General features: G+C 39.1%; 3 protein-coding genes and 1 long non-coding RNA gene across 5 annotated transcripts; 1 reads left to right on the top strand and 3 right to left on the bottom strand.

The window, feature by feature from the left end:
* Positions 1-749: 749 nt before the first annotated feature.
* ptx3b (pentraxin 3, long b) lies at positions 750-3,880 on the bottom strand (the record flags this gene model as incomplete). Its single annotated transcript, XM_079453463.1, has 3 exons — positions 3,528-3,880; positions 1,848-2,366; positions 750-1,366 (listed from the first exon to the last, which is right to left on the bottom strand). The coding sequence occupies exons 1-3, from the start codon at positions 3,799-3,801 to the stop codon at positions 750-752; spliced, it is 1,410 nt and encodes a 469-aa protein (XP_079309589.1). The 5' UTR covers positions 3,802-3,880.
* Positions 3,881-5,367: 1,487 nt separating this feature from the next.
* Positions 5,368-6,351, bottom strand: LOC306892439. The gene is made up of 4 exons (XR_013786467.1): positions 6,158-6,351; positions 5,921-6,074; positions 5,705-5,781; positions 5,368-5,579 (listed from the first exon to the last, which is right to left on the bottom strand). It is a non-coding gene; the product is annotated as an uncharacterized lncRNA (long non-coding RNA).
* Positions 6,352-15,744: 9,393 nt separating this feature from the next.
* ccnl1b (cyclin L1b) lies at positions 15,745-21,627 on the top strand. The gene is made up of 11 exons (XM_079452311.1): positions 15,745-16,140; positions 16,399-16,473; positions 16,752-16,861; positions 16,949-17,066; positions 18,164-18,228; positions 19,156-19,255; positions 19,355-19,459; positions 19,587-19,728; positions 19,818-19,917; positions 20,018-20,110; positions 20,521-21,627. The coding sequence occupies exons 1-11, from the start codon at positions 15,901-15,903 to the stop codon at positions 20,870-20,872; spliced, it is 1,500 nt and encodes a 499-aa protein (XP_079308437.1). The 5' UTR covers positions 15,745-15,900; the 3' UTR covers positions 20,873-21,627.
* Positions 21,267-26,930, bottom strand: klhl6 (kelch-like family member 6). 2 transcript variants are annotated; one of them, XM_079452304.1, is made up of 8 exons: positions 26,799-26,930; positions 26,489-26,726; positions 26,238-26,403; positions 24,372-24,821; positions 23,439-23,676; positions 23,146-23,348; positions 22,449-22,662; positions 21,267-21,946 (listed from the first exon to the last, which is right to left on the bottom strand). In XM_079452304.1, the coding sequence occupies exons 3-8, from the start codon at positions 26,397-26,399 to the stop codon at positions 21,645-21,647; spliced, it is 1,569 nt and encodes a 522-aa protein (XP_079308430.1). In that variant the 5' UTR covers positions 26,400-26,403; positions 26,489-26,726; positions 26,799-26,930; the 3' UTR covers positions 21,267-21,644. The 2 variants fall into 2 exon arrangements, with proteins under 2 accessions (XP_079308430.1, XP_079308429.1); XM_079452303.1 differs by having other exon boundaries at positions 26,489-26,930.
* Between the last annotated feature and the right edge of the window lie 72 nt (positions 26,931-27,002).

Genomic DNA, 27,002 nt, shown 5'->3' with positions numbered 1-27,002 from the left:
TTTCACAAAAGGTGCTTCGTGGTTCTTCAGATTGTTCCCTACGGCTGAATGGCTCTTTGCCGAACCAAAAATGCTTCTTTCATGGCATCACTATGAAGTGCTCTTATTTTCAAGAGTGTATGGACTATTTTGAGATTCTACCGCTATCACCACTGGAAAGTACAGCTTGTTTTAAAATGCATTTGATGTGTGTACTGTCACAGTTGAGTTGCTGGGACTCTGGTTTAAGCACACGCCTTGCGTTTGTGGTCAGACTGGAGGAACTGGCAATACAGTCATGTTCCAGCAACACATATGCAGCAAGAAGCCAACCGAACATCGTAAACCCCTACTAAACTACACGAGAGGAAAAATCTGTTTCAAATTACTGGTGAACAATGTAAACAGTCATGTCCGACACGGTTCAGTCCAGACTCGCCCCTCCTTAAGTCAATAAAATGTATGTTTTGAAAAGAAAAGCTGTTCTGCTATTTGTAGTTCATTAATAAGGCTAAGTGAGCCACACCACTAACATTTATTAGCTTTCTACACTTTCAACAGAATTTAGTGGCATGTCAATGCAATTATTGCAATAAAAACACAAGTTTTGTGATGACTGTTTTAAGTTTTGATAGTAGCACCCTCTGTCTGGAATACGCATTTGCAAAACAGTATTATAAAATACTGAGGTCAATTGAAAACCATTGATATTATGCAACATAAAACCTCTTAATGTACAGAATAAAGTTATGAGAATGTAGAGTTCTGTATCAGTTGACATATTGAGCGCCTCCATGTGGAATGATCTCTGACACGCCCCATCCGATCACATTCCCACGACTGTCACATGATCCCTCCGGATTGGCGCACTCTTTAATCCTTTCTGGCTCCAGCACGCGGTCCCACACGTTCACCCCTGTCATCTTTCCGGTGAAAGCAACCGATGAGTCCAAATCCTTATAACTCCCCGACCGGCTGGGCTCCTGTCCGAGCAGGATGAATCCATCTCTGGGCAAAAGGTGGCCCTCAGCTACGCCAGAGACGCTGGCCACTTTCTCTCCGTTCATCCACAAAGAAGCCAGTCCCTGTTCTGAGCTCCAGGCGGCACACACGTGTTCCCACTGTCCATCTGTTACTATCCCATCAGCTTCCACTAGATGGGTCTCACCGCCCACCGTGAGCAACAAAGAGCGCTTTGCTATGAAAAGCTGGAGCTCTTGTGGGTTTTTCTTGGTCCCGTAAGAGAAAAGCACTGTTCTGTTCAGAGCCTGAGTCACCTTTGCCCACAGGCAGATCGTGAGTGACTGTAGAGAGAAGGATATGGATGGTGTCACCTCTGCAAAGATGTGTTTGGAACGCATTGGAAATAAGATCGCTGTTTCGCAGCCTTAAACAGAGAAAGAGAGAAAAAAATTTGATTATGAAACAGACTCCAGCTTGTGTTTTTAAAGTCCCCGTGAACCGGAAGTTGCGATCCGTAATCCGTATTTTAAAGCAGTTCCGAGTGAAATAGAATTTCTAATGAGAATAATAGTGGCCGTGGCTTTCGTTTTTTCTCTGATTTGATTCTCTTTCTTTTGATTGGATGTGTAAAAACAGCTGTTGCTGTTTGAAATGGAACTGACAGTTGAAGGGGAGGAGTTAACGGATGCTCCACCTAAGTCGTCTAACATATGTCATTACAGGAAGCAAGTGCATTTCCAGATTTTAACTAAAGATTATAAGGGGAACACAAATTTTAAAATGAGACCGACCCACTTTGATAAACTACTTACAATAAACGCTGCAATATTTCATGAAAAAATAGGCATTGTATTTTTTATTTCACTGGGACTTTAATCATATTTGTACCTAAAGCTGAAACACACCTGAAGGGAGATAGCGATGAGCGGTTGCTCTTTGGGAAAGAGCCAACTGCATACGTATCATTTGAAGGGTTCTCTCGAGCTTCCCGCCATCCGTACCGCTTGCCTCTTGCTCCTTTGGGTACGTGGGAAAAGCTTTCATGGCCGCCTGACCCAAACCTACTCTGCTCTCAAGTTTGGTGAACCGGGTGGCTTGGCTCCTGGCGAATTGGATGAGCTGCTCCAGTTTGTCACTGTTTTGGGCTTGATACTTGTCTGCGACCTCTCTGAGGTGCTTCACGGCTTGGCCCAGCTTGAGGTTAATCTGCTCATTTATACATTTGCAGGTGTTCTCTATGGCTTGGACGCATGCTTTGTTGTTGGAAATGTGCTTGAGCTCTTTCCGTAAGATGTCCATCTGCCCCGTCATATCTTCAGTATGTTGCAGGAGCATGTTGTCTTTCATCTCAGAGTTTTCAAGCATGGTAAACAGGTTATTCCAGCGTGTGAGATCCTGTGATCGACAGGGGGTTTGGGTGGGTCCTGCAGTAAAAGAAAATGCATATTACGCACATGATGTTGCTTCAGTCTGCTATTAATCTTTTAAAATGAAAAGCAAAAGCTGCATTAAATCGGGTGGGGGATAATGAAATTATTTGGAGCTATAGAGAAAATCAGATTTCCCCTGAAAAAGAAAGAAGAGCAATTTTATACAATCTGGCAACCATTATAAGATTACTTTAATGATAACAGTTCCAGTGGCTGGAGTTCAATTGGTCCCTCGGTACAAGTAAATTAAGAATAGGATTAAATTAATGATAGAAATTACACATTTCTTTTTGCCAACCCCATGTTATGTTATTGCTCGACCTTATGGGAGTTATTCTGTGAGCTTATTATCATGAATGAGTATTCATATTTTTATATGATTTTTTAGATTTTGTACGTCTTAACAAGCACCCTTTCAAAAGCAAAAGTTCAAGAACGTTGAGTTTTTTCGCATTAAAATTATGTTTTTGATAGTTGATTGAATATTAATAATGTTATTAAAAATGCAGACTTGTACTAAACAAACAGCCCATTGTTTGCAAATCAAACCCATGAGTTTGCTGTTTCAAGCTCCTCTGTTGAAGCTAAATTCTTTGCTCTTGTTTAGCACTGGCGCAACTTCTCTATACTAACTAAACTCAAAGACTATGACAATGAATAACCGTGTGATGCTCATAAGCACCGACTAGTTAATTTGTCCAAGCGCCATGCTTAGGTTTGCATGATAATGTCAAACGTCATGACACCTGAAAATACTTTTGCAATGTCTAAAAAGGTCTTTGATTTGTGAAATTGTGATTTCAGAGTACTGTACATTATAAATAAAGATATTCAAATGTTGTTAGTAAGTTAACATTTAATACTCCAGCCTTGTTCTGTAACATTTGTTAATACAGATGCTTAAAGCTTTATTAAATTAACTTATTGAATATAAACATGGCGCCCGAGATGCTTTCCGACCCAACTGTTACACGTTAAATATTTATGTTCATTAAAAACCTACACCACATAATTACGGACGTGTTATGAAATAACACACAATAACAAAGCAACATATTCATTGACATTTTTGTTTCCTAAATGAGAAGCATACATCAAGTGTAACAATATTTATAAATGAACGAGAATTCAAAGACACACACGTACTTGTCTTACCATTAGAGATTGAATTATAATAGGAATCTTGATCATCCTCTCCATATTCATAACCAAACACATTCCCACTCAAAATGCAGAACAGACAGAGGGCCAACGCAGCCCCGGGTGCATCCATTCTGAGTTTTATGCTGGTGTGTATGTTTGTCTCTGTCTCTGAATGTAATAAGATTATTCGTCCGAAACTCAGATGTTCCACTGCCGCTATCCTCCTTCTGGCTTCTTCCTGTGTTGATACTGAACAATCCCTTCTCCTCCGTCCTTCACCGAGCATCAGATCTGTGCGGGTTCTTTTAAACAGCGCTCGGGGCAGGAGTGTCACACTGTGAGTAATGCTGTGCTGGAGGTGGGCAGTCTATGTCAAGGACTCAAATGTCACAACTTCTGCGTTTGGCTGAGCAAGAAATTGTCGTGAGGATGAGGGGTGTGGAGAAGAAATGAATGAGAGGGGCCGGGTCTCCCCTTCACTTAGAAACCTGCCTCAGGTGAAGGAACAAGGGTCGGAAGAGATCCTTGGACAAAAATAATCGAGTTTTAAATCTAAGGACCTCTGAATGTTTGATGATGTGCACGTCCAATGATCACTGGGTTGATGTAACTTCATAATGCTATTCACCCCCGAGCTTCCAGCTCTTATTATAGGCCCTGTAAATATTAACTTTGGTTTCCTTGGAGCGTTTTCTGACTTGAGTTCAACTTATTAGAAAGAGAAAAACGCCTCTAGGAACCAAACTGTGCAAACCAATATAGTGACTTGGAAATTACTTCAAGCTTAGTGACTGGCTTTTTAGAACACATGGACAAACTATTAATAACAAAACAAAGTGAACCATAGAAAAGAATCGTCTCGGCTGGAATTAATACAGTTTTCAATTGTATTGGTGTTTGAATCATTCAACGCGACATGTTTTGATGCTTTACATGTGATATTGTTGATTTATAATATATATATATATATAATTTAAAGGGATACCTCACCCAAAAATGAAAATTCTGTCATCGTTTACTCACCATTGAGTTGCTCCAAATCTGTAAACATTTCTTTCTGATGAACAGAGAGAAAGATATTTGGAAGAATGCTATAGCCAAACAGATCATGCTCCACTTTGATTCCCATAGTAGGAAAAATGACATTAGCCTATGCTTTTTTATTTGTTCTGTTGAACACAAAAGACATATTGAAGAATGTATGAGAGCAAAAAGTTTTCGGGCACTTTGACTACCATTGTATTTTTTCCTACTCTGCACACAAAAAACAAATGGTGCTATATAGCACTAAAAGTGGTTCTTTGGCTCGTAATCATAGGGGAACCATTTTTAGTGCTATATAGCACCTATTTTAAATGGTGCTATATGGCACCTTTATCAAATGGTGCTATGTAGAACCATTAAAGGTGCCATATAGCACTTTATGCTTAATGGTGCTCAACAGAACCAACAATGGTTCTCTGGATCATAATCATAGGAGAACTTCTATATGGCACCTACTTATAAAGAAGCGTTATAGCATTTCTCAAAAGGTGCTAGGTAGAACCATAACAGGTGTCGTATATTGTTTTAATTTATCTAGTAGGGCTCATTTTAATGCCAGATACTACCATAGACAAGTTGAAATGCTTTAATAAATGACACTTATTAAAAAACATTTTTTAATCGTATCAAAACACCATAACACCATAGATTTAAAAACCTTTAAAGCATTTATGCATTTAAGCAGCAAATAAAATATATGCTTAAATAAAGCGAATAAACAGAGGCAATACAAAATTAGATTAGATTCAACTTTATTGTCATTACACATATACAAGTACAGTGTAACAAAATGTAGTTTAGGTCTAACCAGAAGTGCAATTAGCAGGTGCAGGATATACAGTTAGAATAAATACAGGATACAATTTATTTCTTACCACTGAGCTACAGGAAACTTGCCTCTGGAACCACTTCTGTCCAGCAAACGGTTTGCGAGTTATCGCTGATGATGTAAAAAACCTACTTTTGCGAACTAGTCCTTGGTTTTTCGACCGATCGGAACCAAACCAATGCAGATGACTTCTGTGGAGTGTGAATGTAAATAACTAACTAAGTTTACTACTTGTGTAAATGTTCCATTTCAGTGTTTTCAATGTAAAAAATGTGCAATAAGTTCTTCAAACTGTAATCAAATGTTCATGGCTTACCTCAACCTCAAACAGCAACCCTGGGTCCTCCTTGAACAGTGCAGGTAAGAGCAAAATAGCTGCTTCCAACAGTAGGCCTTTAAATACAATAACCTCATTAGGTTGACATAACATGGTGGATGCTTTCACCAAATACTTGTTTAGTTTTTTAAACATTCATTACTGTGCAGACAGAAACATGCAGGGAGACTATCTAAGCAGTGCAGATTGAATTACCTTTTTTAGTCTGCCATTTACACAGTCCTCAATTTTGCGCCTGAATCTCTTTTTCAGGGGACTCTTCAAGGACTCGAGGTGCCATTACAGACAGCTGCGCAAGAAGTCGTTGGTCCACATCAACAGATGTGTGGTCTCTCAAAGTCCAAAGTAGCTTCCGATTAAGTAAAAAAGACGCGTATTAAAATATAGCCATAACTCAATTAAAGGAGCCAATTAATATACTACTGTACTTACTATTTTGGCCAGTCTAAAACACGTGAACTCACAGAGAGCCTCCTCTGTGCTGTGGTTGGACATAAAATTTCTTTGGTAGCATTTAATCAGTGCCAACTTTTCTTTTCTGAGCTCTATATTTGGTCGAAGCTTCTCAGTTTCCACCTTCATTGCTCACAGATGTTCCTTGATGCTTCGTTCATCTTCTCCGGCATCTACCTATTAAGGGAAGTTAAATTGTCATAAATGAGGGTTGTCAATAAAATGTAACAAATAAGTGTCATAAAGTGATAATATAAATATAAACATAATAAAGTGATCAATGACATTATAACCTGTTCCAGTCAACTATGCCATGTTATGTTTAAATAAGGCACAATACTAAACTCACCGGCCACTTTATTATGTACACCTGTCCAACTGCTCGTAAACGCACATTTCTAATCAGCCAATCACATGGCAGCAACTTAATGCATTTAGGCATGTAGACATGGTTAAGACGATCTGCTGCAGTTCAAACCGAGCGTCAGAATCAGGCAGAAAGGTGATTTAAGTGACTTTGAACGTGGCATGGTTGTTGGTGCCAGACGGGCTGGTCTGAGTATTTCAGAAACTGCTGATCTACTGGGATTTTCACACACAACCATCTCTAGGGTTTACAGAGAAGGGTCCGAAAAAGAGAAAATATCCAGTGAGCGTCAGTTCTGTGGGAGAAAATGCCTTGTTGATTCCAGAGGTCAGAGGAGAATGGCCAGACTGGTTCGAGCTGATAGAAATGCAACAGTAACTGAAATAACCACTCGTTACAACAAAGGTATGCAGAAGAGCATCTCTGAATGCACAACACGTCGAATCTTGAGGCGGATGGGCTACAGCAGCAGAAGACCACACCGGGTGCCACTCCTGACAGCTAAGAACAGGAAACGGAGGCTACAATTCGCACAGGCTCACCAATATTGGACAATAGAAGATTGGAAAAACGTTGCCTGGTCTGATGAGTCTCGATTTCTGCTGTGACATTTGGATGGTAGGGTCAGAATTTGGCGTCAACGTCATGAAAGCATGGATCCATCCTGACTTGTATCAACGGTTCAGGCTGGTGGTGGTGTAATGATGTGGGGGATATTTTCTTGGCACACTTTGGGATTTTATGAGTCCGAAAAACATGGATACGTAAAGAACTTACTCTTTTGTACCTTTTTAGGCAGCCACTGTGTCCACATACAACAAAGAAATGTGGCTCACTTTCATGGAAATACTGCAGGTGTCTGAGGTATTTGTTGTAAGTGAATGTTCTAACATGGCAATTAGGGCACTGGTACATCAATTGCAGAATACTTGAACCTTACCCAAAAAAGTTTCACAGAATTCCCCCAATTCGATATCTTTTAGCCGCTGGCAAACTTGAACAGAAGTCCAACTCCTAAAGTCTGTCAGAGTCTAAAGAAAAAGATAAAATAAAGGTGAATGTTAGCCTATAACATTATCTGCTATTATGCCTACATGAAAACCTGAATTACTAATATCTGCTAGAACAGTAGTTTAACACAATTTAAACTGAACAGTTACTGTAAATCAGTTAAATGACCACAAGGCCATTAAATGTCTTAAATCCAATTCATTAACACTTGCAATGAATCGCTTACTGTAAATACAGATACACAAAATATACACGTAATTATGAAACCAAGGATATTTCGTTACACTTTACTGTTTGTAAACTTATCTCTGTTACGTTAAATGAACCCTGTTTTTTTAGTCTCGAGGTTAACGTTAACGTTGTCGGTTGGTTCGTTTTTTTGTTTAAAACTAGCAATTACAGCTGGTTCGACTTTGTTGGTGTTTTTTGAGCGTGAATGGGATGGTAATCGCATATTAAAGAAAACTAAATCTGCAATTTAGCGTTACCTTACGCGGTTGGTTTGGCTCTGTCACAAAACGCTATAAGTTAAAGTTACGTTTGCAAATACAAATGAAAAATGTCGCCTGTAGAATACATTTTGTAAAGAGCATATTTCTGTGGCACTGTTACTCACCTCGATATATATTTGCTTCTCCGTCTGAATCCGCGTCCAACGATGAAGTTTTCTCCTCAGGAAGCTTTGAACTCGCGCTTGCATGGTGCGTCCACCTGATTGGCGAATGGTTGCTAGGTTACGTGACGTGCTCTGGTCAAAGGTAGTTCTGAGCAGGTCCAGCTCAGGTTTTTAGCGATTTAAATTCTTGTTCATGGTGGGATTTTATAATCTATGTAAATAAGATTAAAGATGGTACGGTCTAAACCTTTTATAAATGAAATGTAACTATATATGTAAGATATAATTTAAAACAATGGTGTGATAAAAAACACTTCCAACTCATTTTTGTGGGCAGGACACATAACCATTGTTGTATTATGTCTAATATCAAGACTATAGTTATTGAGAATATTGAGAATGCTTTTGATAATCTATCTGAATATTGCCTATTTATAATTTATTATATTTTGCTTTTCACCCAGTATGTGACACACTAAAGACATTGGAAATTAGTAGTCTACTTGAATGCAGTTTCCAACAGAAAGGTCATTATATAAGCTTAAATCACAAAACATTCATATATAATATTTCACTAAATAACACAAAGCAAAGTTAATATATGAGAAAAAGGCAATAGCCCAAAAATTGAGTTTGTGATATAATTTCTGTGACTTCGCACACCCATGTGAAGTGTCTTATCCATTTACATTCATTCAAAGACTACAGCCGTTCACCATGTTTTAGCTTTCTCTCATCCTCCTTTCTCCTTCCACATAATTTAAGCTACAACTAACAGCTCTCACATCCCAGAATTATCTTGTTGTTTATGTTGTTTTCAATCCTTTCCCCAACTAAAGAGACTAAGAGAGAGTTGAGATCCTAAATAACTATATACTGAGGGGTTAACGTTTACTTGTACGGCAGTGGTGCTATATAGCACCTTAACAACCCCAAAGAACCAATGAAGAACCACTGAAGAACCATACAGGTGCTTAACTGGTTCTTTATACAGTAGCGGTGCTATATAGCACCTCAATCATCCCGAAGAACCGGTGAAGAACCGGTGAAGAACCATTTTTTTTCTGTGTGTGGTATTCAATGAGGGAAAAAATCTGTTTATTAACAAGCATTTTTCCACATATCTTCCTCTGTGTTCATCAGAAAGAAAGACATTTATACAGATTGGGAACTCAACGGTGAATAAACGATGACAGAATTTTCATTTTTGGGTGAAGTCCAACATATCAGAAGTACAGAAGACAGAAATATCAACATAAAAAAATTAGACCGAAAACTCGAAGACAAAGCAAAATTTTTTGCAGTATTATGGCAGTAAAACCTGTTGTTTGAGGACTGTACATGTTCAACGAAAGTATTTTTCTCAGTATGTATCAGATGTACACTGCAAAAGATTTTGAGGCACACAACCAAAAAATCTTAGTACCAATTTCCCCTATAGCTTTTTCTTTCTTATGACTGGAATACACGACAAGACTTTTAAAATCTGAACAGATTATTTTTAAACTAAACATCATACTGCAGACTTTTGGAAAGTTTCAGATCAATTTTGTCCAGATTGAAAATGGGCAAAATCTGAGCAAAGTTATTTTACTCAACTTTTGATCAAGTCAAATTATCTAAGTAATTACAAAAAGTAAAACTCAGTTGAACCAAAGTGAAATAACTGGACCACCGGCACAATTGTTAGTTCACTCAACTATGGATTTAAGTCCATCCAACCCAAAATATGAAGTTTTCTTATATGATTTTCAATACATTATAAACACATTATAATCAAATCTAATGAAGGCAGGCCAAAACATTGGTCCAATGCTCAAACAGTTTGTGCTGAATCCAGTTTCAGATTAAGGAGCATGTTATTATGCACTTTAACCTCAACACCAGAAACACAAACATCATTCATTAAAAAACAACTCTTACAATTAATCTTGCATAATTTAGCAAATTTTGCACAACTTGTAAATCCAGTCAACACCGTATTTGATAGCAACACGCTGTGGACGGATTTTGATCACAAAATAGTATATTGTCTCCTTCTGCAAAAATGTTTATGTTCAAGTAACCTTGATGAACATTTTCAAGTTGGATTTTTTTGCATTTTTAATATTCCACCCACTTCTCAGCAAATAATTTACTGAAGGGAGGACAAACGTCTGTAAAACCGAGCCACACCACATAGGGTAATCTACCCCGTCTGGGGTGTGTCTGTAGTTTCCAATATGCCGTGTTATGAAAGTGACAGAAATAGCATTGTTTTAATATGGATTCAGTGTCTACTCTGGTGTCCGGCATGTACAGAAGTGTTTAAACACAAAATGTTGTCTAGGACTTTGGGAATGAAATAAATAAATGCATCTTATTTTGAACAAAAAAATGTCCATATAATAGACCATATGCACGCAGGGCCATGACGCTTCTGCTAACATCTCAGCCATATAGCCACTTACGCTCTCGTAGCGCTGAGGTCATTTGTCACCAAACAATAACGACATGTTTACTTGTAAAAAACTTTGACATTTCAGCAAACCGAGGGGACCACGGTTGAGCATTGCCTTTGTGATCAAGCCTAGAGTAAATACTGTACAAACGTTTACTTAGTTTTTGGTCATATTTGTGGATGTCGGCTTGAAGCTGTTCCCCTTTTGGGTTGTCGATGAAGAGCTTTCACTACATTTACATTTAGTCATTTAGAAGACACTTTTATCCAAAGCGACTAACCAAACACCCAGACCCCTCTGAACTTGTTAAAGCTGATTTCGGAAACTGCAAGAGTATAAAGAGGTTAAAAGCTCCAGGCAATTTAAAATTTGTAAAAGTGAAGACAAGATAAAAACATGACAATTACAATGGATTTTTTTAAATGTGAAAAATAAGGTTTTCATTTGTTGTGAATGGCCCAACCAATAAGTAGTTTAAAGTTGTGTTTGTTCTTCACTGTACTCGAACAAAAATATGCACATATACTAAATATCTGCTCAACAAACCAACCTAAATGAATGTATTAAATGTTTGGGATCCCATAAACAGAATTGATCCTTTAAGACTGACATTTCAGGTTTGGAAAAATGAAGACGTATCTGTTTTCCACACTTAGAAACGACAATAAGAGAAATTCTCAGAAGTTTCTGAAATCCATCAGCGTTTTATCATCTGATGCCAGAGCAGTAGCTGAGATTCATTCTCCTTATTGTTTATGTTACATAGACATCTGTGATGATCACATGAACTGGTTCAGAACAGAGAGCTCTCAGTCAGAGTAAAAATGAGAACATGCGGCGATGGAAATATTTACACTGTGCCTCCTAGGGGGTGAGGTGGGAATTATACTCAACATGACACGGCAACACCAGATCTGAGCGGTTTCTATAAACGGCTTTTGGATTATGAGGTATTCAGAACTGAGCTTTCAGCAGGTGTCCTATGAAACTGTACATACAGAGTTTATAAGCCAGGTCAATCACCCTATAATAAAGCTTTTAATATCAAGCAGTATAGTTAAGAATACACTTGAATATAAAGCAGGCATAGAAAACTTTGCACACTTGTTTCGGTTATATAGCCCACACCCAATTTAAATGGTCTCACCTTTATTTCCACCGGACATTAGAGAATGGAAACTGAACTCGGGTCGGAACCGTGGAGCATTAAGGAGAAAGGTGAAAGATCCAGTATGTCTTCTGTCAGCACAGGAAATTTAAACTATGTTTACAAGGTGACTAATTCATACAAAAACATACAATTAGTACAAAAAACAATACTAAAGTCTCACTATTAACCCAAACTTGCACAAAAGCAAACCATACTTAAAAGTACAAATGTGACCCTGGACCACAAAACCACTGTACAAACGTTATGTAGAAATTATGTTTCATGCAAAGCATTCTGGGAACCAAAATTAGAACTAAAACTGAAAAAGGTTTCTGTGGATTTCTGGTTCCCGGAATGCTTTGCATGAGGTTGTTATTTTATCTTCTCTTCTGTAAAGAAAAAGATGAATGTTATATGTTCATTTATCTTAGAACGGACTGTTGCCAATAAATTTGAAAAATATAAATCTACAGTTAGTAACTAGCTGCATAACTACAGCAAAAATAAGTAGCATAGGAACATTATTAGTAAAAGCTAAAAATACATTGTATGGGTCAAAATTATAAATGCATATTTATATGTTCCATGAAGATATTTTGTTAATTTCCTACTTTAAATATGTCCAAGCTTTATTTTTGTGAGTAATATGCCTTGCTAAGGACTTGAAATGGACTACTTCAAAGGCAATTTTCGCAATATTTAAAAATGTTTTCGCACCACAAGATTCCAGATTCCAGATCAGCCAAATATCGCCATATCATCCTATACATCAAGGGAAAGCTTATTTATTCAGCTTTCAGATGTAAAAATCTTAATTTCGAAAAATTAACCTTGAAGTTTTGTTCTCCAGGGTCACAAGTGAGATTGTATGAACTAAGTTACAAAGCTGGTTACACAAACCTCGAATAGACGGCTGTTACCAATTTCACCGAGTTGCCCCAATGGCTGCAACACTAAACACTATATTGTTTAAATACTGCAGTGATGTCATTTCCTTTCGGTAGACGTGCATTTAGAAAACAGCCACCTATAAGAGATCTGATGTCTTGTTCATAATGGTGGTTAAGCTCAGAGGGCTGTGTGACGTAGATGAGCTTCGACAGTAAACGATACAAGATGTCTCGTGTACGTTGCGCTGTAACATAAAGCACAGAGAGAGAACTCAGCCAGCGTGTCAACAATCTTCTTGCACACCTTTGTTTTGTTTCAAACTAGATTTTCAGGCGATTATGTCAGATGATAGATAGTGATGTTAAATCGCACCGAGATCGCTAACAAGGATTCATTCAAACCCTCACTGTGGAATATGTTCTCCCCCGAAGCAGTGAGGTGAAACTAACCAGATCCCAATAGTGCCCTTCAAGCGTGCAGATCTGGAGTGCATTTTACATCCCCCGGTCTCGGACAGATCGGATGAATAATCACCTGCTTAAAATGTACCAGTGAGTGATTTATGGAAGAAAAAGCTGCATGATGTTCCCTCATGGAACACTGTGCTGTTCAGCCGCCAATGATGCATCATATGTGTGAGGGAATATAATTACTTATCGGACCAAAGACACGAAAACCGAATATTTCGGATTATAACCTGCAAGTTGAAGGATGTACTGTTACGCCAACAAATACAGTAAAAGATCTAGGCGTTATATTAGACAGCAACCTGTCATTTCGAAATCACATCTCAAATGTCACAAAAACAGCCTTTTTCCACCTAATAAATGTTGCCAAGAAATATTATTACACGAAATATTATTTGTGTTGCTGTCGCAGAGAAGCTTCATGCATTTATGACCTCAAGATGTGACTACTGTAATGCGCTACTTAGTGTCTGTCCTGCATCATCAATAAACAAACTACAGTTAGTTCAGAACGCAGCTGCCAGAGTTCTGACCAGGTCCAGAAAATACGATCACATAACCCCAATGTTATCAACCCTTCACTGGCTTCACATTAAGTATCGTATTGACTTTAAAGTTCTTTTAATCACTTATAAAGCCTTAAAGGGTTTAGCCCCACATACATAACAGAGCTTCTATCACACTACAACCCATCACGCTCTCTAAGATCTCAAAACGCAGGACTTTTAATAACACCTAGAATATCTAAATCCACCAAAGGGGGTCGAGCTTTCTCATACGTAGCACCTAAACTCTGAAATAACCTTCCTGATACTATTCGAGGGTCAGACACACTCGCCCAATTTAAATCTAGATTAAAAACGCATCTTTTCAGCCAAGCATTCACTTAATGCAAAATATGCTAAATAAACCACCAGGAGATGCTGACATTAGATATTATTTACTAGAATAATTTAACTTGTTATATTAACACCATGCACTGTGCTGTGTTTGACCGTTTTTTTTTTGTTTCATTTTTTCTTATTTTCCCCTGTAAGGCTGCTTTGGAACAATTCACATTGTGAAAAGCACTTTATAAATAAAATTGAATTGAACTGAAGTTGGTCTGGGACCAGTCTTAAGCCCTGCTCCGGGAAACCGCCCCAACCGTATGTTGGACATAAAACACAGAACTGCAGCAAGACTTTTTGTATACATCTTGTTTACTATGCTCTTAGTGACAAGCATTTCACAAAAACAACCACGGACAAAAAATCAACACATTGATAAGAATACAAATGCATTCTATTAATGTGTTCAATCCCAAAGATATTTTCACTCATTTGTTGATTCCAAGGTTACTAGAGCAGGCAGGACGCAGTCCATAACCAGACCTGACAAATGCTGTGATGATAGAGCTGGACGAAGGACGTGGCGACTCTACAAAACTTCAGCCGCTATTAGATCATTAATTTTAATCTTAAATCAAATTTTTGTTATTTTGCCTTGTTGTGCGCGCACTGTCGAGCTTGTGCAGAGGCTGCACCTTTGGCCAGAGGGGAACTGGAATCCCCTGGTTAGGCCTGATTTCCCTCTGAGGTTTTTTTTCTCCTCCAATGGAGTTTTGGGTTCCTCGCCACCGTTTGCCTGGCCGGGGGGGCTGCTAGAATTTGGTAGTCTTATTTAACTAACACTGCATATAGGAATTTATTGTGTGTCTGATATTTGACCTGTGTTTTGACTTGCATAACCTTTTATGTTTTGCTTATAGTCAATGTTTCTTGTACAGCTGCTTTGTAACAATGAAAATTGTAAAAAGCTCTATATAAATAAAGCTGACTTGACTTGACTTGACTTGGAAAGACAAAAATAGAGCTTGCGCAACTTTTCCATAAACGTTTCCAATTATAAATAAATGCAGAATAGTTTGAATTATTATTGAATCAATCTTCAACCAATGCACAGCAGTGGCCAAAAGGGGTTTGCAAGGTACATATTTGCCCATTTTTTTTAATATATTCCCCAAATATATTGACACGCTTGCTGTTTTTATGAAATATCATGCATTTAAAAGTTGATATGCATGCTGCGTAGTTTTGCTTGGAGTCTAAACTAAAGATCAAGCCAATAATTTACACACAGTACATGTGCAAAGCGTATCGACTCAAAACACAGAATAATGACCGTCAGTGCATCAGAGAATCAAAATGCACACTATAGTTAGCCTTTTTGCCAAATACATTAACCAAGTTTAGTTTTTCTCACTTTTATTCCAAACCTCTTATATTTTGACAATTCAATCTGTCCCGAGGGGGCTAATATTGTTTATTTATTTGTATTATTTCTTAAAACAATACAGATAATAACAGTCAACAACAGAACCAAAACAGATCTCATTAAACAAAAAATCACGAAATGGGGGAATCGTGTAATTTAAACATATTGATAAATTAAGAGACTGAAAAACGGAAAACAATTACAAACAGATCATGTGAGAAAAAGAGGTTTGACATTTAAATATTTAGATTTATGAATATGAAACTTTTCAAGTAACAAGATCGGATTAAATATTTAAAAAAAATTATATTGATAATAATCCACAAAACAAGGGGCTTATAATATACAACGTCTAGCGTGAGAACGCGAGTCCAACGAGATCTCGCGAGACGGGAGTTTGAATTTCGAAACCAGCAACGGACGTCACTTCCGCGGTCGAATTGCGTCACGCGAAACGTAGCCATTTCCGCCTGGCAGGACGACGACGGGTTTACGTTTGGTGAAACTCTTTCGCTGTATCAAGATGTCTCTGGGTGTTTTATCTCCGAGTCTGAACACTCCACAGAACAGCGACGGCATTCTTATCGGCGATAAGCTGTATTCGGAAGTGTATCTGGCCATCGACAACTCGATCGTGGGCGAGGAGAGACTCGGCACGACCCCGTCCATGCTGGATGGCCTCGACCAAGAAACAGAAACGGATCTGCGGATTCTCGGCTGTGAACTCATCCAGTCCGCCGGGATCCTTCTTCGTCTGCCACAGGTCGCTGTCTGCTTATATTGAGCATTGTGATTTGCGTTTACGCTAATGTTCTTGTTGACGTTAGCATAGCTGGCTGACTAGCCGGTATACCGTAACCGTCGGCCTTTGTCTCGAAGCGAGTCATTTAGATGACGCGATCGTGTGTTGTGTGTCGTTTAACACAGTTATTTTGTTGTTTAACGGCCTGACTAACTTGGCTTTATTTGTTGTGAGTGTTTTGAAATACCGTTTTTACATGTTGTTTTCGCTATACCGTAGGTGGCGATGGCGACTGGTCAAGTTTTGTTTCAACGGTTATTTTACTGCAAGTCCTTCATCAAACACAACGTCGAGGTGAGTTTCCTAATTCTCTTCCTTTTCCTTCTTTATATATAAAAAAAACACTTACTAACCTCACTATTCTTAGCTTTCTATACTGTGCTAGGCTTTAATGGACTAGTTTGATGCACTTATGTATTTTGTTGTTATAATTGCTTCTAATGTTTCCTCATCTGTAAGTCGCTTTGGATAAAAGCGTCTGCTAAATGACTAAATGAAAATGTGTCATCCTGTATAAACGGAGTTATTGTCATCAGAGGAGATGGTTGTGATTGACACTTTTTTTTTAACAGGTCGTTGCCATGGCCTGTGTGAACTTGGCCTCAAAGATCGAGGAATCGCCAAGACGGGTGAGAGATGTGATCAACGTCTTCCACCATTTAAAACATGGAAAGGGTAAAAAGTAAGTCGGTGCATTATCGGTTTCGCCGGTTTAGATAATGTTCAATTTCTTTCCTGGGATGTTTAACGTTTTTATGTGTTGAACCAGGAGCACCCCACTCATCCTTGATCAAAATTACATTAATACCAAGAACCAAGTGATCAAAGCCGAGCGCCGTGTGCTGAAGGAGCTGGGCTTCTGCGTTCATGTCAAACATCCACACAAGGTCAGTCTTGTTTGTTATTAAAGGAGTAGTTCATTTTCAAAAGGAAAATTTCATGATAATTTACTCAACCCCGTTTCATCCAAGATTTTTATGTATTTGTTTCATTTATCATATAGAAATGACGTTTTTTGAAGAAACGTGCCAGGATTGTATCGATGTAGTGGACTTCAATGGACTCCAGAAGGTTGACGGTCAAAATTATAGTGTCAGTGCCACTTCAAAGGACTTTAAACGATGCCAGACGATGAATACGGGTCTTATCTAGCGAAATGATCGTCATTTTATAAAAAATAATGTAAATGCTTTATAAACATAAGTGTTCGCCTCGCTCTGCGATGCGCCTTCATGTACTTGCGGTTGAAAAGGTCACCCGTGACATAGGCGGAAGTACCGAGTCAGTGTTTACAAGTTGAACGTGCAAATATTAAGACAAACGGCGTTTACAAAAACAAGGAGTTAAAAGGAAAAAAACAATGTAGGATGATTTTGAACATGGAGGAAAGGATGAGATTTTTTTTTCATCCTGCCCTACCAACCTTTTTAACGTAATAAAAGTATTACGCGAAGTCATGAAAGCGCAGAGCAAGGCGAGCATTTGTGTTAATAAAGCATATTCATTTGTTTTTTTCGTCTGGTATTGTTTAAGTCCCTTTGATGCTGCACTGAAACTAATTCTGACCTTCAACTGTTTGGAGTCCATTGAAGTCCACTATAGGGGGAATAATCCTGGAATGTTTTCATCAAAAACCCAGACTAAATAAACAAATACATAAACATCTTGGATGACATGGCGGTGAGTAAATGATCAAGAACATGTATTTTATTAAAAGGGCAGTCACATTACACTTTTATGCGCTGACTTCCATTCATTCACATGTCAATACATGAGAATATAAACACAAGCTTGTGAAAAAGTTTGCCGTTTTTTGGGTGGATTTCAAACTTCAACTTTGGTCAATTCTGAGCTAAGAAATCATACCGGGAAACTAAAAGAAGATCTTTACATCAGAAAGACTAAGATATGCGTGTGACTGCCTTTAACCACAATACAACCACAACGTTTTACAATAATGACATTTTTCGTTCATCTCTTTTAGATTATAGTCATGTACCTGCAAGTTCTTGAATGTGAGAAGAATCCGATGCTGGTTCAAACAGCCTGGTAAGTGTGATTTAGTCATCGGAGCTTATAAAACTGCCCTTACTTTATTATGACATGGAATTTTATTTCCCCTTTGTAGTGGACACATTGGATCAGGTTTATGGTTGGACCGGTGTTATGTTTCCACTGGTAGAGTCAGATAGTTGTCATTGATTTGCTCATAAGAAAGATAGCGTTTATCTGAGATCAACCGATGTTTGGTGCTCAGGTACTAGTGGAAACTCTGCATTATAAAACATGATTGCGTTAATGCTTGGTATAACGGCAGGTAAGAGAGGTACTTTATTCCGGCATCGACCCCTTATTGGTTAACTCTGTGTCATGTTTTTCATGTTTTCTTGTTGCACACATCATTGAGGTTGAGGCTTATGGAGAGCTCTGTTTAACTTTGTCCTTTCTCTACTCTTTGATTAAAGGGTAGCCCATGGTGGTAAGTGTCACAGAAAACACCCAACTCCTCTGGCACAAGACCCAGGAGCCCTTCCACCTCATTGGCCGGCCTTTGAGTCCCCCAGCCAATCCAGTGAGAGCTCTCAGCGGAGGTTCTCTGGATGCAAGGCCATGGCCACCAGGCACCGTCAGCCTGTGTTGGACCTGGGGGGGTCCAGGATTTGATTTGCTTGTTGCCCGTCGTTAGTTTTTGAGCTCTGAATGCTTCTTTAGCAGTGAAACAGCTTGTTAACCGCTTCATACGAAGCACATGTTCATGTGAATCTTGCTGCAGTAAGTTGTCCACTGACCAGTCTGTCTCTCCTCACACTTTTTGAAAGCGTTTGAGATTGCTTCAGTTGGCTAAGATTAGTTTCCTCCATCATGGCTACGTTTGAATAAAGAGAGGGAAAGGACACGAAGTTAAGAGTCTCCGGGTGATGATGTGTGAGAGAGAGCATTGCAAGTGTTGTATAGGTGTATCTCTATGCGTTGCAGGAACTACATGAACGATGCCCTCAGAACCAACGCCTTTGTGAGATTTGAACCGGAGACCATAGCATGTGCTTGTATCTTCCTCGCCGCCCGAGTACTAGAGGTAAGATTTAGGATGAGTGTTCAAAAATCACTTTGACGTTTGTAACCACGATACGTTACATTTCATGTCTTGATTGTGTTTAAACCTTTATTTCTTCAGATTCCTCTTCCCTCTAAGCCACAATGGTATCTTCTCTTTGGAGCAACTAAGGATGACATCAAAGAAATATGTGTCAGCACGATGAAGCTTTATTCGAGGAACAAGGTACAATGCTACAGCCATAACTGACTTCGTAACCTAAATATTCCTTGTATTCCCAGTATTCCTTGACTTTCCTATTTCTGCTTGATGTTTTTGGATGATCTTGTCAACACTTAAATTTATTTCTCAGCCAAACAGTGAGCAACTTGAAAAAGAGGTAGAAAAGCACAGGCTGGCCCTGGAAGAGGCTAAACTGAAAGCCAAGGGACAAAATCCCAACCTCACCCCAGCACTCTTTGGCTTCGGTGGATTTTCCCCAGCATCAAAACCTGGTGGGTTTGTTTGGCTATTCGTCTTTGTTGAGTAAGATCTTTGCAAGTACTTGTCAATTCGAAGGCAGCTAATATGTTTGCTTTTTCAGGTTCTCCACGAGAAGTCAAGGCAGAAGAAAAATCGCCAAACTCTAAACTAGCAAAAGAGCCTGAGAACAGACAGTTGTTTGCGAAAAGCCCCGTGAACGGGTAAGCGTTTGAATATGTTGTTTTATATCTTAACATGATTGGCAGATGTTGGTTTCGCTATATACTGTGCCATATTGTGTAATCTTTGCTTTTTTCATAGGAGCGTGAAAAAGGAGGATAGCAAAGTGTTTCAGAATGGCAAGCACCACAGTCGGTCGAGATCGCGCTCTGTATCTCGCTCTCCACGCAGGCGGTAAGTCCATGAGATCTTTATAACTTCAAAAAAAATCTGGCATTTATTCTCTTCCGTATTATATTTGTAAATCCTTCTTTTTTCAATGTGAAGCACAAAAGAAGATATTTTGAGAAATGTCTCTGTGGTTTTGTGTCGATATTGGAAGTCAATGATGTTAAGTGATGTTCAGCTATCAACTTTTTTCCGAATATCTTGTTTTAAAAATCATACCGGGTTGGATTTACCAAAGAGTAGATTATGAAAGAATACTTTTGGGATAAATTGTCCCTTTAAAGGTACAGTTTGCCGAAAAATGAAAATTGTCATGAATTACTCAAGTGGTTGAACTTTCCCTTTAAGACTTTTATGTTCCTGTATAAATACTCTTAATGCTGATTCAATAACACATATATTACTGCTTTCTTTAGCCGAAGGAGCCACTCTGGAACGTACAGCTCTCACAGCAGCCACAGTCCGTCTCCACGGCAACACAAAGGTCGCAGGGCATCACCGATTACACAGGTGGGGACGGAGCACAGAGCGAGCGAGTCCAGTAGGCATGGAAACAAAAGGAGGAAGTCACGGAGCCGAACTCGCAGCAAGTCTCGCGAAAGAGGCCGCGACCGTGACTCTACGAAAAACAAGCAAGATCGCGGCAGCGGTCACCACTGGGACCACCGTGATCGAGAGCGTGACCGGGGCCGATCGAACGATCACGGACGAAGCAAACATCAGAGCAGGTCACATTCTGGGCACAGCCATAGCAGGCACAGGAGATGAGGCGTAATGGACTAAACACTTGATTCACAGAATCATGATTTTACAGACTTCTTGGTTACCTCTTTGAGATGTGGATGTTCAGTTCACAATGAACGGTTCTTGCTTATGACAGGCTCACGTAGAGTTCTTTAGGCGAGGTAGTGGTGCCTTTTATGTATTTGACCTTTGTTGCATTTTACTTTAAACTTGAAAGTGACAAAGTGGGAAAATGACAGACCGCTAAAATCTGTTTATTTCAGGGATCACATTTGCACAGAGGAGCCTTACGAGACCTGTGCGTGTGTATTTTGTACAGCTGTATTGTTTGTGCGGTGTATATATAAAAGCTTATTTTTATGTCGGAAATGAAAAACTTTTGTATTCATGTCTTCACAAAATAAAACTGATGGTTATTACTTGAAAAATCTTTAATGCTTTTTGGTTTTGTTCAAAATCACACGATATTTTTTTCACATTTGGATGTTAAACACATTCTTTATACATTGATATAAATAAAATAATCAACTTTACAAAAAATGTATAAATATTAATAAGAAAATACTGTTTTGTAGTAATGGCTCTTAACCAAAAAGCAAATAGTTTTGCTTGTATGTGGCTCAAAAATACTTGGTTATATATCAATAATCCAAATCATACATTTTACAAATTTCACATATATTGTAATCATTATGATCACAAAATGCTAATTTGCATTTTCCGTAACATGAAAAACACTTTACAAATGAACAATGTCAAATTAAATGTAATCTATTGTATAAAGCTGCTGTATGTGTCATGCCGTGACTGTCCCTGGTGTTATCCTGCGTATATGTGTGTATGATTTCCTGAGAGTCACGCTGCCGTGATGGGAAACTCCGCGTGGCAGCACACACTCCTCTGTTAACTTCTTCACCTCCGGGTCCCAGCAGAGAACAGTAGCGATGACCTCATTCTTATCGTCACGACCGCCGGTGATGAAGATCTTGTTGTTGCAGGCAGCGATGCCACAGCTGGCCCTTTCACATCCCAGATGAGTTATCAGCGTCCAGGCATCTCCAAGAGGACTGTAGGAATATAATGCCTTCATCGCTCCACCTTTATCATAAAGTCAGACAGATTAGGATGCTAAATTGAATTGTCGGTCTGGTCTTGTTTTAAAGGGCTAGTTCGCATACAAAAAAACAAGATTATTTCAATGTTTACCCTCACATCATTCCAAACCTGTATGACATTAAATCTTCTGCGGAACACAAAAGGAGATATTTTGAAGAACGTCGGTAACAAACCAACATCCACAAGGTTTCTTTAAATGCCTCAAGACCATTCAACAACTTGTTTATTCAATACAATTAGCCTATTATACAATGAAATAATAACAAATTAATATGAACTTGAATTAAATATAAACTGTGTATTATTAAACAATAGCCAAACACAGACCGGAAGTAAGCTACAATCCCGGTGCGCACGTCCGTCAAAACGGGGTCTAAACAGGTTTTGCGTGACATGAAGGTGAATATATGAGAAGATTTTCATTTTGGGGTCAACTATCCCTTTAACTTAGATTTTCTCAAGTTTCTAAAATGAAAGCACGAACCAACAACGTAGATATCGTCCTTAAAGGTCACAGCATTTGTGCATTTGGCCTCAGTGGGCATTGGGCATTTTAAGGTCCATCTGTTTGACTCTGAATCAAAGCACTGCATGTTGTTTGTGGCCAACTTGCCGTTGGGCCCTCCACCGATCACAAAGATCATCTTGTCGTAGCTGACGGCTGAAAAAGAGCTCACGCTGAGCATGAGTGGCGCTGCCTTTGGGAAGATTCAAAACAAAATGGATTAACAAGATGGACTCTACAAAAACCAAGATTCCTGCGGAGTAACTAAATGAACATGATGATTATTGATTATTACTCAAATATGACAAATGTATAAACCACGATTATTACTACTGTTAATGCACCTCAAGTTAACATGTCATATTGCCGTATAATCATAGATATGTGACGTCTGCGTAGCCTTCGACCAATCCAGACACGCTGATGTGTCATCTTGGAACAATAAACATTTGAGCTCCTTTGTATTCCAAAACCATGTGCTTTCTAATACACCACAACATTTACAGAGAATTCAATTCTGTTCAACAGCAAACAACATTTGCGTGTAGCTGGTGGACGACTTCGATAAAGCGTCCAATTGATACAGCAACTGATGATGCATCTATGTTTATACATCTATGGCAGTAGTAACATTATTATTGTGATAGAAAACAGTGATTGTGAGCCACAGACTCACCTCTGTCCAGCTGTTGTGAAATGGATCATAGGCTTCGACGCTGTTCAATCTCTGGATGCCATCGAAGCCACCCAACACATAAACCTTTCCTCCGAGGACTGCCATCTTGTGTCTCCAGCGCCCTGTGTTCAGATACTCAATCTGAATCCACTTGTTTAGTGACGCATTATACTTCCACACATCGTGCAGGGTTTCCTTGCCACCTGTTGCAGACAATTGATACGATTTATCGAGAAACATCATATCCCAGCTTCAGCAGCTGTGACAGCATCCAATGTGTTATTGTTGCTCACCAGATATGTACACTTCATTTCTAAAGGTGACGCAGGCAAACTCCACCCACTTCTTGTTCTCGTTCTCAGATTCCATGTCTGTGTTTGGTAGTTTTGACACCTCTAAGCGGCTCCTGCGCAGCGGATCCAGGCAGGTCACCTCGGATACAAACTTCTCATCCTTTGTGCATCCTCCGATGATCATGAACACCTCCGACTGGAACTCCTGCACTCTCGGTTTGGTGCGCTCCGAGATCACCTTCAAAAACCAAGACCAAGGGGGCGTTTTGATAAATGCAAACGCGTGCTTTTCTGTGCAGCTGTTTGAGCGTTCTGAACTGGAGCTGTGGTTGTGGTTTGTCTGCCTTGGGAAGTTACCCAACTTACTTTCAAACGTTTTTTCACGATGACATGAGATAAGCATTTTCTCGCACATAGAAAGCATGATGACACAGTTACAGTGGTGTGAAAAAAGGATCTGCCCCTTTCTGATTTTTTGAATTACATTTTCACGGAGGGTCAGAAATGTTTGGATTTTTAATTTCCTTAAAGAAATCCAGAGTAAATACAAAATGCAGTTTTTAAATGATGGTTCTATTTATTAGAGTAATATAAAAATTTGTTTGATGATCTGAATCATTTGAGCATGACAAATATGCAAAAAGCTAAACATCCGGAAGGCGCAAATACCAGTTTAAGTTTTTTTTCTGCAGAACTCAAAAGAAGATATTTTGAAGAATGTTGGTAAACAACACTGGTCTCCATTCAACGACACAAACTACTGAGACCTTTCTCGAAATATCTTCTTTTGTGTTTTTTTTTTTAAATCAACTGTCCCTTTAACCTTTGGTTTCACTTCCCATGTTTGAAAGTCTCGTGACCTGACCGACGTTATAAGAACAGCAAACTAGAATTTCAAAGAAAGTTCACCTTGAAAAAACCATTACTACTGACCTCATTTCCTGAGAGGTGATAAACTCTTGCCTCCTGCAGCAGTGGAAACGCTTCCGCACATTTGCGGATCAAAGGATCTCCTTCCACTTTCTCCACAAAGTACCACGGATCCAACAAGGGCAGCCGCACGTGCGTGAGAACGCGGGGCAGAAAAGGCAGCCGTTCCTGCTCCCGTGCCCTCACCCAGCGGATGACAGTCTCAAAAACCTGCTCCTCTTCCGTCACCCCCAGATCATCCCGCTGGAGCAGACTGGCCAGCACATCTACAGGAAGCTCCAGGATCTCATCGTGATCCATGACTTGAGAGAAGTTCTGGATGATGTAGCCGTGGACTTGAGCTTTTAGTGGGTCCAGCGAGTGGACGTCAGCTAGATTCAGGATCCCTACGCAGTTTTCAGGGTGTAAGGCCTCCGCTAGATAACTGGCACAGGCATCAACCATGCGGGGAAACTGCAGTAAACATGGGTTAAAGCTTTCTGCATCCATCGGTATGCTTTTTTGATTTATTCAACGGATCTAGGATTGACAATCATAACTTGCATTGTAAAATATACAATCGTTTGCACAATGTATGTCATCAAGCAATTAAACAATGAACATAAATATAAATGAAATTGTTATTTTTGCAATTGCAAAGATGAATAGTATTAATTTATATTAAAACTACTTTGTTCTTTGTGGAGGTAAACCTGAAGATTAGTTTGTAGTTGCTACTGAAACCATCTATATATAGCGAACATATGACCCCACCCAACTATAGATGCGTGACGACTAAAACTGAAATATCCTTTCGGTAAACAATGTTTATTTTCACTTCCTTCTTCTAGGCCTACTTTGGCTGTTTCTGAGGGGTTTGCTTTCTTCGAAAAAAGAAAAATAGAATAACAAAATACCACACCGGGGCGCTGAGGAAGTGAAAAGTGACATCACTGTGATGTCCCCACCACACACATGTTTTATAGAGATCATGTAATGGACATACCACTTGTAATAGTTTTACAATATGGCTGTCACACTCACAAGAACCAACAATAATGATATTGTTACAATATTTATATTTTTAACAAAATCTTAAGTTTGTGTTTGTTTTTTGGCCAATGAATCAAACTTGGGGCCAGTTGCATAAACATAGGCCTTGTCACTAAGTTAAGACACCGTCTCTATAAACTAGTCTCAATGACAATTAGTTAGGACTAATAAGTCTTACAGATTTCAGTTAGACCAATTTACCCTCTTGACGGAAAAATGGATATGACTAACTTAGCAGTTTATGCAACCAGCCTTTGTTCTTAAAGTGATAGCTCACCCCAAAATAAGACTTACAGAAAAGAAGATATTTAAGACAGAAAACTGTTGGTCCCCATTGACGTGCCATTGGTTTTGTGCCCACACAATAGAATTGAATAAGGACCAGCGATTTTGTTTGCAAACCCTGTTCAAAATATCTTCTTTTGTGTTTTGCAGAAGAAAGAAAGTAATGCAGGTTTAAAATGACAAGAGGGTGAATAAATAATGAGAAATTTCATTTTGGGTTGAACTTTTCTCTTTACATTTTTCCTCATTTATTCACCCTCGTGTCATTTCAAACCCGTGTGACTTTCATCTGCCGAACACAAAAGAAGATACTTTGAAGAACGTTGGTAACCGTACAATATTGGCTTCCATTGTATGGACACAAAACCACAGAGACATTTCTCAAAATATCTTCTTTTTTGGGTTCCACTGCATAAATAGTCATACACAGGTTTTTAACAGCATAAGGGCAAATAAATGATGACCAGATACCGGCATTGGATTATTTACACAGTTATTGTGAAATCTGGCATATTGCGACCCCATTCTACCAAATGTTTGCTAGATACAAACCTGAAACAGACCGGCAGCCTCAAGCGTCTTCTGAACATTGTCTTTAGTGATGGTGACTTTACTGGTGTACGTATATTCCAGAAGAGTTCTCATGGTTTCAGCGTCGAGACCTTTAATATTTACACTTTCTTCATGCTTCTCTCTTAAGTCATTGCAAAACATTGCTCTGCAGAAATCACAAAGTTTTAATAGAACGTTCAAGTTTAAAAACAACTCATTTGTAGACGCGTGTAGACAGAAATCTCCCTGACCTGAAATAATGACTGGCTGCTGCAAGAACCACCCGATGGCAGGAGAAGCGTTGGCCCTGGACGTGGAGCGTCACGTCTGTTAGCCTCTCCTCTAGGTGAAGATCACATAGTCCGTTCTGTAAATGTCCCGGAAACTCAGAGTCTTCAAATACAACATGGCCATCGTCCTGGTTGCCTTGCGTCGAGCTCTCCAGAATGCCGAGACCTCCGGTTGAAGCGTCATCATCACTCTTAACAGCTGAAGGGCATTCAGAGTTATTCTCTAAAGTGTCACCCATCATCAGGAGATCACGGCGGACGCAAAACTTACTTATTGTTTCTCCGAATCAAGTCGAACACCATGAGACAAACGGAGCTGAAGATAAAAGCTGAATTGTTCTTTCCTAACGCGCAAGCTTCCTGTTTTTGAAACGGCTCTGAATTCACATTGTAGCGGTCTGGTGTAGAAAGAGGAAGTACCGAACACTATGAAGAACCACAGGATTCATTCGGATGATGACTGTGCCTCTGTTGA

Source organism: Barbatula barbatula (genome assembly GCF_947034865.1).
Source record: "Barbatula barbatula genome assembly, chromosome: 3".
In the NCBI taxonomy this organism is placed as follows: domain Eukaryota; kingdom Metazoa; phylum Chordata; class Actinopteri; order Cypriniformes; family Nemacheilidae; genus Barbatula; species Barbatula barbatula.
The sequence above is the reverse complement of the archived record's forward strand: the minus strand, read 5'-3'. Positions and strand labels throughout refer to the sequence as shown.